This window comes from Aulostomus chinensis, chromosome 5 (assembly GCF_037954235.1).
Source record: "Aulostomus chinensis isolate RoL2024-O1b breed Wild chromosome 5, RoL_Achi_v1.0, whole genome shotgun sequence".
Taxonomy (NCBI): Eukaryota; Metazoa; Chordata; class Actinopteri; order Syngnathiformes; family Aulostomidae; genus Aulostomus; species Aulostomus chinensis.
In genome coordinates, this window is record NC_141324.1 from 14,754,237 (window position 1) to 14,767,268 (window position 13,032).

The following is a 13,032-nucleotide window of genomic DNA, read 5'->3' on the forward strand; positions in this document are numbered from 1 at the left end:
TTGCTGACGGATGGGTAGCTCAGAGCTAGAGTGGCCGTCTAGCAACCAAAGGGTTGCTGGTTTCATCCTCACTTCCCCCGGTGACCATGTTGAAGTGTCCTTGAGCAAAATACTGAGCCACTAATTGCTCCTGATGGCCCTGCGTTGAACTGGCCATCCATGCAGGGTGAACTCTGCCTCTTGCCCAATGTCAGCTGGGATCGGCTCCAGCCCCCACCCCCCCCACGACCCTTAATGGATAAGTGGTATAGAAAATGGATGGATTGGCAGTTTTCTGGTGGTCTGTGTGTCTGTTTGAACCTGGCATCTCTGTGCCGCTGCTACAGAAGGTTATTGTTCATCAGCGTGGACGCTAACAGTGTTATTGCTGGTACTCTCTCTTGGTGTGGAGGCCTGCAATTGTCGTACTAGTTAAAAGAAAAACATGGCATAACAATAAGCTTTCATCAAAGTACTTTGATGAAAGGAGGCTATCAGCAAGACTGGATACATGTTGATGCCAGAGCTGAAAAAGCCCAGAAAAGGAAAAGATCAATATAAAACACAACTGTCACTGCTAATCAAACCTCTGCCTCGAAATCATGTCTCACTGCAGGATTTCTGCAGCATCTGCTGTAATTTCCTTTTAGCCTCTTGTCAATAAATGTAGTCATATAAGAACAATACATTCATTAAAGTGCACCTTTGAGTAGATTTGGGAGGGTCTTTTTTGCCCAAATTAAAGAATAACGAAGAAGCTACAAGACAGAGGGATGGAGAGAAAATCGGGAGACGCATGCCGTGAATACATTAGCATGCTGAAAGCTTATGTAGTGCTTATGAACGTGTCCGCTGAGTGGTCTATAAGTACCAGATAGTGGCATTAAGGGCCCCTCACACACACACACACACACACACACACACACACACACACACACAAACACACACACACACACACACACACAATTCACCCCCCTGGTCTCAGTACACACAACAGTGCCAAGGCAGCAGCTCTAAAGAGTAACAAAGGAAGTGCCTTAAGGAGACAAAGTACAGCTGAGTCCTCAAATGAGGTCAAATGAATAGAAGCTAGAAATAAAACACACACACAGACTCTCTCACACACACACACACACACACACTAAAATGTATAAGCTAGAGGCAATGCTGTGTTGTCTGTTTGTTCTAAAAGCAAAAATGTATTTCATAATAGCAGCTCACGCTTCTTCCACCACTACAAAACATGCTACATACGGATCCTTGCAAATCAAGAGATTCAGACTACCTCAAAATGTGTTTTAAAATGTTTACCTATTTTACACACCCCAAAGAAACCCCAATTTTAACATTTTTTTTCACCTACATTGAAATGTAAATTACAAATATTGAATTGAACATTTTGTGTCTCTTGTGTTTCAGATTGAACAGAAAACTCTCTGGTAATCTCCTGCAAACAGCAAGAAAAGCAATACTGACTCTCCCACACACACAACAGCACCTAACTCCTCTCTCACCAGACACAATGTGAAGCGTCTTATCAACACAGTACAGAGAGCACGCCGTGGCACATAGCATGGTAATAGCAGGTAGATAAGGCTAAAGATTGTTGTAGCAGTTGTTGCAGATGCAAGACACGGGATTCATTTTGTTCCTCTCAGCATTCAGTCAGCATGGCTTCAGACATAAACTAGAGAGTGCGTATCTATGTCAACACGAACCAAAACAATGTAAAACAAGCAGCGATAACAGAACCCTCACATCGATGCACAGGTCAGAGTGTGTGGCTGTTCTGTAGAGTGAGAGGGAGGTGAAACCTGATAGTACTTGAATTTTGTACGATAAAGCAGACTAATGCTTCACCGTGGAGCAAATATCACTTCCTGCATCCACTGAGTGGCGCTAGAGAACACATGTGTACTATATGTTATGTTGCTGTACTTCAGGTGAAGTCAACACAGTGTTATTATGATGTTTGTTACATCCGATTTACTTCCTGTAACCACCAGGTGGCACTTTGGCTGAGTTCATCTTGTAGTAGCCTTCAGGTCAGGACTCCCGTCAAATGTGTGAAGTTTGGAAAAATCTGACCATCTGGAGACCAGCTACGTCGGTTTCTTGTTTTGTTGCGAAATATCAAAATTAGCCTCCTCGCCCTGCTGACACCGATAAATGAAAACCATCAGCCTTCACAATAAACCCTCACCAAGTTCTTGAGGTGTTTCTGACCAGATCTGAGATGGATCTGCTTGACCCACTAGATCTACATCCTGAACTAATGCCATCAGGTGGCGCCAAAATTCAATGGCTTCTTCCTTGAACCATATGAGTGGCTTGAGGTGATAAACCATGTTATGCCATGCATATCTCATATTAGCCGTTTTTAGCACATCCAAATGATAATCAACACAAATAACTTCAACTTAAGAACTGCAGTTATTACAAATATTCTATGATTTTATTGATGTTAGTATACTTGTCAAAAATATACTTGAACTTTACAAAAGTAAACTTAATAAAAAGAACTTGAACTACACGTTTTTTAATAAGGTGGCTCTGAAAATAATGGACAATAAACGAATGTCATGTAAGGAACACAATAGTGAAGTTATTAAAAGAGCAAATTCATATTAATCAAGAGTAACTTTTCCTGAGTCATCCTGAAGGCAAACTGGAGACACACAAAGAAGGCCATTTTGAGAACTTGATTGGCAATTTCCACAAAAATGTAATAATCTTCTGTCCACTCACTTACACCGAGTGGACAGACTGCTAAACTGCTAAACCATTGTTTTTCGCAGTCTGTGATATGTCAATGACTGGCAACAAATCTGATATTTATGCATTAAAAGTTCAAATATTTTCCACTTTTTGTCTGAAATCTTCAAGTCAACTTCAAAAGCAAATGCCTCCCAGGAAGAAGTTCAGGGCACTTGAACGTCAGGCAAAAGCTAGAGCAAAACTCAAAGCCTTCAACAAAGTTCATAATGAGGTAAATGAAGCCAATAAAGCTGGTTGATCCAGCCGTTTGAGCTCTCTTATGCAGTTTTTTAACACTGAAACTGTGTAATTTGTAGAGGTTGAATCCAGGCTCCATCACATTCGAGCAGCAGGTGGAGCACGGAGAGGAAGAGAAGGAAGTGGAGCAGGTGAAGCTGATTAAGGCGGAGAGGCGAAGGTAGAAGAAAAAAAAAACTCCAGGAGCGTTTGGCAATAAAGGTGAAGGAGGTAACAGATCAGTCATTAACACCTACGTGTGTTCTGTAAGATACATGATCAAAAAACAACTCTTCTTCCCTGCAGACTGAGGAGCTAAAGCAGCCCGAGCAGATCAGGGACATGGAGCTGCAGGAGCACCAGGATGCAGAGAAGGAGGAACCACAGCAAGGGTATTTATCTGTGGCTGAAAAAATGGCTCGTTAAGTTAAAATGAGGAAGTCCCTCCAGCCCTTCTCTACTGACCTGACTGTAGAAGCCTTTTCAAACATACTTTGCTGTCTTTAAAAGAGGAGTTCAAGATGCGCTTGACATAGAGCAAGAAACAGTGCAAAGAAGAGAGACGCAGGAGGCCCAGTGTATCTGTGAGGAGCAGCTCAAGAAAGATATGTGATTTCTGTTATACATGTACACTAGTTCAAGCAAATGAATCAATATTGAGGGATTTCCAATGCCAATGCTCCCTTTTGGCCTGTGACCCTTCCTGCAGTCTGAGTTAGGGCTCTTCAAGGGAAAAATATGGGCGCCCTGACCAAGAGATGAGGGTTCGTCTGTCACTGTCAAAGCGAGATGTTTGTAAAATTTGAAAAGCACATTTTTTGACCTGTCTTTCATTTGTTTGTTGCTTTTTTGCAACAGAATGGGAGAAGGGGGAACATAGGGAGTGTGTGCACAAACTGGAGGAGCAGTAGCAAAACAAGCACACTTCCCTCCAAGAGATGCAACAAAAGCACCAAAAACCCAGTGAGGAGACCGCAATAGGCCCAACTGGTGAGCCAATGATGAGGCAAGAGCTATGGATGGAGGTGAAACTCAAGAAGACACAAGGGGACGTGTCCCTCCCCCAAATGGGCTCAGCTGCCATTGGGGCCCTCAAGGGGAGAGGTGGACTTTTGGTGAAGGAAGAGAGAGACAGTCTGAGTGAATGAGGGCTATGGCCCACCCTCCAGTGGACACAGCTGTCATGCCCGACCTGGAGCAGAATGGGAGGTGTCTGCAAGAGACAGAAAAAGAGAGGACAGGAGGGATGATGGCCCTCCCACAAAGGAGCTTACCTGGCATGGGCAACCTCAGGCTGAGGAGAGGGCCTTCGCTAGGAACAATATAAGAGAGGACATGGGGGTCTGTGGACCTCCCTGCACTGAACTTAGCTGGTGTAGGTGACGTTGATACGGGGGAAAACCTCAGGCGGAGCCAGCATGAGAACGCAACCTGCAGCACGTGCATGTGTCAAAGGAACCGGCTTGGATCCATCCTCCTGAGTACAGAGATCCATGTTGGCAGACGAGGAGGGTGAGAGTTGTTTTCTCTGACCAATGCAAAGGTCATCGTTTATCTGATGTGCACCTCACCACTCAGGGGGCATTAATGGACCCCACATCCTGTGACTCTTTGGAACGCCAGCACTTATAAACACCATTACAGTCCAGTGGTGTGAGGTTGAAAATGTCCGTACTTAAAAAAACAACCCCACCAACTACACACACACAAACAACATCTTTGCTGGTGTTAATAATAGCTATCAGGATGTCTGAAGCGGATTAAGCCAATGAAACTGGAAGGTTAGTCTTTGATTTGTCAACACACTCCTCAAATATTACTTTGAACCAACTCAAATAAATCTTGTTTCATGGTTCAAAACATTAGTCTCACCTCTCACCCTTTTGTTATCATGGATTCTGTCTCTGTCTGCAAGGATCCCGATGTGGGGAAGTAAGACCACATTAGTAAGAGTCCTCACATCTACACACTGTTCAGACTAGAACTTAAGAAGATAAGGTTCTTTTTTGTGACTTTGTTTGCATGATTGACTCATTATCCTGCCATCTCTGTCTAATTTGAGTATCTTTTGAACAGCTGGACTGAAAAGAGGAGGTTAGCCAGAGTGAGTAATGTGAATAGCTTAGCATGACCCAACCTTGGTCTATTAACCTGTCTCAAAAAGAGTGAAGGAAACAGGTTATATTGTTGATGTGCATTTGTGTGTGTGTGTGTGTGTGTGCGTGCGTGCGTGTGTGAGCGCGCGTGTCACTGTATATTGATCGACAAGGTGATGATCTCTCGCTCACTCCCTTTGCCAGCTTTCTTTCATTCCTCTCTCCTCTTTTCCTCCCGGGGTGAGAATTGCAAAATCAATAAAGCTAAATGGAGTTGCGGCGGAAGCCATCGAGTGTCCTTTCTAAGTGCTGGAGGAACAAGGACAGTAAAAAGCAGCTGTGACAGGCAGTAGTCACCTCTTCTTCCTGACTACACTCCTCTCTCAGCAGTCCCTGCTCCCTTTCGACCTTGTCCTCATTAGCCAGCGCCGTGCAGCAGCTCCTCGCCTTACTTCACCTTGTGTGTACTCCATTACTCTTTTACTGGCATTCTTATTTGTATATGGGTTGTTGTACTGGTGTTGCACGATGTGAACATGCATCTTTTATATGGCTGGCTCCATCTTGTTGTGGAGAGGACATTTTGACTGACCATCAGGGAACAATACAGAGTGATCACTGATCTATCTTTTATGATTGTATCTTGATACTTTGTTAACTAAACTGAAGTAAAACCCGACAGCTGACTGCTAGCTAGCTTAGCTGCAATGAGCTCTAGCATCTCAAAAGCAAGCAAATACATTCTTAATCCAAAAAGGTCTGTAATTGCATTCACAGCACCGGTGTCAAGCTTAATATTTGCTGCCAAGAGAGAGAGACTCATGTACATACCTGTTACTACTTTCCTGACCAGGCACAGTGATTTGATGCAGCACCTCAAATGCCATATAGCAACTCTAACCAAAAAGAAGAAGAACAAGAAGACAAATCTGACCCTGAGTCTGATCTATTTGAATTTGAATCAGAATACAAAGACGAGGACCAGCAGGCTTTGGAAGCTGAGAGAGCAAGACGGGACGGGAGACTGAAGCACTCAAAATAGTTCCAGGAATGCATCTGCTAAAGTGACATCGCTGTTATTTCACAGCAAATGTCATGCACAACATTTTTCCTTGGAACACAGGCCTAACCAGTGTTACATCGTTGCTTTACAACGAGAGGAAAAACATTATTACTGACAGAGTCACGACTCAAAACCTACTCATACCAAGAGGTGTTGACCTTTTGGTCCTTCTTGTTGATGAAAGATGGATTTAAGTAGTATGTGAATGGATTTTATACTATATTTACCATTAGAAAACCTTTACCACACTGCAACACTGGTTCATTAGCAGACATGAATTAAGAAGGCTAAGGTTAAAAAAAAAAGAAAAAAAGGCACATTTAGAAATGCATTTGGTTGTTGGGTCCATTTCATTTCATCTGCTGTCTGACTGTGCTCACTTCTCTCTTTTTTTGCATTCAGTGGTAAGAAAAGGTAGAGACACCCATTTCTGTTGGAGCGGTAGCATCCATGCTATCCAGCTCCAAGACAATTTGCAAACCTTTTCTCAGTCCTTAAAAAACCCAAAATCACGCAAAGCTTCTATCCACCTTCATCAAAGTGTTTGCATGCAGGACATCGACACCGTCCTGTAGGAGGACATATGTACAGCACAGTTAGAAGATATGATGATGAGACGACATCAGTGTTTGTTTGCTGTGCTATTTTTACTCCTTTCACGGCCGAATGATGTAATCGCTCACATTAACCTCCAGTGTTGCACACCACGCGTCCATTTATGTTTCATGAATCTCTGCAGGTAAGAAACTCATCAGATATTCTCTTTGATTGCACACACATGCTTCATCCATGGTCCGTCACAAGATCACACAGAGACATATAGGATACAAACTACCTGGACCATATATGGGTGTGTGTGTGTGTGTGTGTGTGTGTCTGTGTGTGTCTGTGTGTGTCTGTGTGTGCACACACTGAGGGCTTGAAAGAAGGACCTAGATAATGTTCATGTCACATTTCAACTGATTTCACTGCGCCTTTTTGAAGAATTTAGTCTGACATTAATTATAATTCCTCAAAAATTGAAGGGGTTCCCCCTGAAATGAAACAGTCAGGAAACCAACAATGACCTGCTGCCATTTCCTCATTTGAATTTTGACACAGAATTATATGTGTTCATCCAACCTCAAGAACAGGAGTCTGCAGGTATTCTCTCGAGGAAAAGAGGAAATGAGCACTGCTGCTGTTGTTAACCTGCTACTGTTTTTTTTAAGGAAGTTTTTCTACAGTCTGATCGAGGGTCCACTGACAGAGGAACTTGCACAGTGTGCAGATTGCAAAGCCTCTCGAAGGTTGCACACACACATGCTTCATCCATGGTCCGTCACAAGATCACACAGAGACATACTGTATAGGATATAGGAAAAAAAAAACAATTCTCTGGCTGGAAGGCACACATAGGTACCATATAGGTTTATAATTAAAATTTGATCGATTTATATTTTTAATGTACATTTAAGCATCTTTTGGGTGAGAATGTACATGTTTAAATCTTTAAACTGTGGTGTTTGTATCCAGTTGAAGCCTACAATTTGCCGACCTAACAAGAAGCTGTTGTGGCCGCGGGTTATGATCACTGACACGTGAGCTGTCCCGGCTCGCTGATCATCATAAATGTGAACTGTTGACTCACCTGACTTAGACTCTGAGTTGGGAACAGACCTAAAAACAACTGAACAGTAAAATCAATTGAAATTTATTAGCTTGAAAGGTAATTCATTCGCTGTCAAATTATTTTTGAAAGACTTTTAAATGATGGAAATTGTAATCCCCAAATTTCCCCTAAGAGCAAGGGTTATCAAGAAAATGTATCCATGAGAGAAACAAGTATTTTTTACAGACAAATTAACTCTTTTGGAATCTGCTAAAAAGATTTTGCACCTCAATCGGCAGAGGGATAAAAGAAAGCTATTCAGAGTCAAAATAGATGAGGGACTGAAATAGAAGCGCATCTTGAGGTTATTTGATCAGAAAAATCAGCCGTCTGATACTTGACTGCCCCTCTCTTTGTCACATTCACCTCTCCAGGCTATCTACCTTTGATCTACAGCAAACAACCGCTTGGTTGGAAGGTACACACAAGAAAATCCATTTTGCTGTACCTGTGACCTACAAAAAAAAAACCCAATTCTCTGGCTGGAAGGCACACATAGGTACCAGAAGATAGCACAAAGAAAACACGCTCTGATGTTTACATGCACACAAAGAATGACTGAGTACCTCTCGGGACCAGCAACATAAGCCTGATTTTAATTCCACACAATCTTGCAGTGCTCTGAACATCGCACATACTCACACACACAAGATGAAATAACATCTAATCTGCTTAGTGAGCAAAACACTTGAGAGTTTGCTATAATTATGAAGCATTTTCTAGTCATTTCAATATGAGGTGCTGCATCCCAAGGGTAAATAATTCGATTGGATTTATATCTACTATCCATTATTATTAGTGATCTAGAGTCAGTAGGAGGAAGAGAGGATGTAGAGGAGAGTTCAGGTTTATCGTCAAATCATTTGGATGCCAAGGATTTTATTTTCAGTTTTACAGTAGGATGTTTTCTACTCTGTGACTGTGCTGCACAGCCTTCAGCTGCATCATTGTCATTCAAGCATCCATTCGGAACACTAGGTTCTTGAACAAGACCTTCAATCTTGAAAGCTCTTTTGTCCCGACTCTGGCCCTGCACATGAAAGTAGCCTCTTTCTGAACTATTAAACATTCAAAATCTATTGCTATTTTTTGTAAATGCCTGAGTTACATTATGTCTTATACATTTTAGAAGTTAACAGTGTACCACACATCTGCAGGAATAAAGGTGTATATTGTGTGACTTTTCTTTCAAGTGACACAGTAATCTTCCATGACAGTCTGTTCAAGAACTCTAGAAATACAGTATGTCGGAAAACAGATGCAATGCTGGGTAAGCTATTACCAGTGACTAAACAGACTTCTCATGCTGGCTCAGTTTGTGTGTGTGTGTGTGTGTGTGTGTGTGTGTGTGTGTGTAGGTTGTGAAGGTAAAAGGCTATCATTATTTATGTAGTGGAGGGAGATGCTCTCTATTCTAATTACCGGAGGCCCTCCATCACTTGCTTGGGCTTATGGCAGGAGATAAGAGGGTAGTAGACACATTATACTCTTCGTGCTCACACACACACACACACACACACACACACACACACACACACACACACACACATACACACACACGCACAAGCACGCACACACACATACACACACGCACACACACGCACAGGCACGCACACACACACATACACACACACATACACACGTACACACACACAGAAACTCCTCACCTGCTCCAGTTTCCAGTGGAATTCAGCAGGCCTGAAAGTGTCGAGCTGAGTGAAATCTCTTCTGAGCAGGAACACCAGGCGGCAGTTGTGAACATACAGAGAGTAATGATGGCGGTTCATTTCTGCAAAAGGAAGAAAAGTCACACAGTTGGTGTCACATGCACACACACACATTCTCTGCCCCCCCAGGGCAGTATTGCTGGTGAACCCGATCACTGATAGTCAGTCTGATTGTTTTCAGGGAGTACAGGGCTGCTATTCACTACCAACCCAAAAATGTCAAACAAAACAGTTGTGTGAAAGATCCTATTGTCACGAAATACTTGTCAATTCCTAGTTGTATAATTGCAGTTCAAACATGGACAAAGCCATATATATTTAACCTGAGACTTTCCCCAAGAGTTGGCTGATATATCGGCTGTCAGACTTCCAACAACACAAAAATGTCAACCAGCACCTCTTATTCAGATCATGAAAAATGATTTGGATCCCTGCAGGGAAATTACTTTGTCCATAACTTCATGGAAATTACTTTGTCCATAACTTCATGGAAATTACTTTGTCCATAACTTCATGAAAATTACTTTGTCCATAACTTCATGGAAATTACTTCATCCATAACATCATCCAGGTGCACACATCCTGCTGCCTTTCACATCTGCCTCCAGTAACACCAGTAACTACAGTATTTCTACTTCTTAGATGTTACTCGGATTTAATAGAGATGAAGAGGCGAAAATCCTGCTGTTGTATGATTGAGGCCAATGCTTTGTGGGGGTTTTTAATGTTAGTTTTCTGACTGGACCATGGATCAGATGCAGTCTAGATTTGTGTCTCCATCAGTCTCTGTAGTGACAAAGCTTTCTTTCCTCATCACTTTGTTCCTTAGCTGCTGCCTCTAAATCCTACACACTTCTCCTTTAAATGTTTAAATTTAGACAATAGGAAGTGATTTCTTTGCAAAGAATTGCCTCAAAGGCCCTTATTCACATGCTTTAATCAAAAAGTTCCAAATGGGAAAAAGGTTTTAGAAGTTGCTGATGCACTAACATGACCCAGGTTATGCTTGATAAGTTCAGAAAACACATTTGTAAAACTACACTCCATTTAATGCAATTTTGGAAAAACGTTTAAATATTTAAGGAGCATTTGTCATTTGTGTCCTTTAGTCTTTGTTTAGTGCCCTTGTTTTATTGAGCAGTAGGTTTTTAGCAGGATGTTTGCATGGAAGAGCCAGAAGGAAATCAAAATATTTTATAATTCATGTATTATTATTCATATTATGTTTTAATAAATATTAATGACAGTTGTGTTTATCAAATTGTGGGTTCTAAATATTTACCAGAAGACAAACATCTGTGTGTGTGTGTGTGTGTGTGTGTGTGTGTGTGTGTGTGTGTGTGTGTGTTCTTGTAGTTGCTACATATTAAGGACTAGAGTACATATTTAGCCAACAGAGTGATGACATTTTTGGAAAGTGAGGACATTTTAGCTGGTCCTCAGATCTTCAAAGGGCTGTTTGAAGGTCAAGGCTTGGTTTTAGGGTCGAGGTTAGAATCAGGTTCAGGTTAGGTTCAGGGTCAAGTTTTGGGTCAGGCAGTCAGTTGAGACGATTAGGTTTATGGTGAGGACCTAGGGAATGTATTACGTCAATGAAAGTCCTCACAAAGATATAGTACAAGGATGTGTGTGTGTGTGTGTGTGTGTGTGTGTGTGTGTGTGTGTGTGTGTGTGTGTGTGTGTGTGTGTGTGTTTCCTCACCAGTCTTGTCAGAGTTACACAATAAGGTTTCCTTCTCAGCTCGGAGTCCTGGACTGGGCCCGTGTTTCATCCACGTTGCTACGGTGAACTGATCTGTCAGGTTCTGGGGCACCACATGATCAGGGATATTGGCAGCTTGATGCCCATCGAAACGGTAGATGAGGTCACTGTCGCGCCCGCTGTCAGTCAGAAGAGACGCTGTCCAGTTTGTAGAGGGGGTAGGGGCAGGAAGAAGGTCTGTGCTGCCTGATGCTGCACCTCAAGGTACCAATCAGAAGTTAGATTACATTCAAGATGGCTGCCCAAAGAATACACCTGGAGAGGTGCTCTGTTACCAAATAGAACAGCACCAATTAGTTCAAACAACATCTTGCTCAAACTTGTCTGCCAGACGATGTGCTTTGCTATCTTGTAAATAGGTGTTATGCTGTTTTTAGCCATCAGGTGCCATTAGCTTCAAGCTAAAAATATGTGGCCGACTCTTTCTGCCTTCTGAAGTCACAAAGAATCAATGCAGGAGAGAAAAGAACACATTTTTGTGACTACTTGAAATGCGAAGCACTTTTTTGAGGGGGGGGGGTGAAGTATCACCCTGAGATTTCTCACATTACAGAATCAGGGTCATTTAGACTGAGGGCAAATGAAATCAAATCCCTTTTTCTGTTGTCTTAATTCATACTTGTGAACTATCAAAGGTGACACAAAAACAACAGAGATTATATGCACAACACTTGTAGGATTCCTCAGGAAGGAAGTAGTTCTTGCTTTCCAACAGGAATCCTCTCTGTGAGTATCACTTTTGCCATGCTACACATATAACTCAGGGTATTCAGGGGTATAAATGAGAGGCAATACTGAACACATGTCACTGTCTGGATTGAAATTTAATTTAGAATATTAAATGAAATTCAAAATAGTCTCCAGGATTAAAATGGCACGCTGGAAATTGGCATATTAATATAATGAAGAGACAGACACGTTGAAATGTAATTTCTTCGTGAAATTAAAATTTCCTTGTCTCTCATCATTATGACCCTCCACTCCTCAGCATTTCACTCCATCTCTTACGTCGACTGCTCATTTCTCTTCTCTCTACTTACCACAGAGTTTTTGCAGAGATTTTTCAGAGTAGGTTTCCCGGTCGCAGCCCTTCCCGATGTGACTGGTCTGCAGCTCTACCATCACCTTCACCCCAGACAAGGGTCCACCACATGTTTCCAAGTGCATCTTTGGAAATAGCTGCTTGCTCCCTGTTCCTGGCTCATAGTCCACCCGCTTGTTCCAACCTTAAAGGATCAAAATACATTCAAATTTATGTATGAAGATAATCTGATAATTTTATCGTACAGTTTTTTTTCCTGAAGAAAATTACTTCTCTCATAAAATAGTTCTCCTGTCATTGTGCTTCTTTTTGTCCTCGCTTGTACTCAATGCTTTGCATTCATTTCAACAACTGCTGTTGACGCTGTGAAGGTCCTTCATGTTCTCCGTTCCTTACAAGTCCAGGAACAGTGTGTTGTGTTAGACTTTCCTGACAGTGGTGTGATATTGATCCTGTAACACCTATTGAGTACAGATAGATGCATGTGTGTGTTTGTGTGGGCGGGCACCTGAAAGCTTTGCGTTATCAAGGCACCAACATTCACAAAGCATCAGCTAAGCAAGGTGACGTGAGAGGTTTTATGTGCGGAGGACCTGATGTCTGCATCACTCCCGTAGTACGTCTCTTTCACAGTTTCTCATTACTGTTATGCTGTGTGGAACCTGTAGTTATCAGAACCAAAAAGTATTGTGAAACATTACCATCTAGATTTCAGTCTG

At 42.1% G+C, this 13,032-nt stretch overlaps 1 protein-coding gene across 2 annotated transcripts in view; it reads right to left on the reverse strand.

Annotated features, from left to right (window-relative positions):
* The window catches only part of LOC147261388 (calsyntenin-2-like), a 175,653-nt gene that overhangs the window by 24,074 nt on the left and 138,547 nt on the right, over positions 1 to 13,032 (reverse strand). The window contains exons 7-9 of one of the 2 annotated variants that reach the window (XM_086203374.1): positions 12,312 to 12,497; positions 11,212 to 11,463; positions 9,451 to 9,572 (exon numbers count right to left, since the gene is read on the reverse strand). In XM_086203374.1, coding sequence (XP_086059500.1) covers positions 9,451 to 9,572; positions 11,212 to 11,463; positions 12,312 to 12,497 — 560 coding nt within the window. Of the gene's footprint in view, positions 1 to 9,450; positions 9,573 to 11,211; positions 11,470 to 12,311; positions 12,498 to 13,032 lie in introns of both variants that reach the window. The other variant, XM_086203373.1, reaches the window with a different exon arrangement.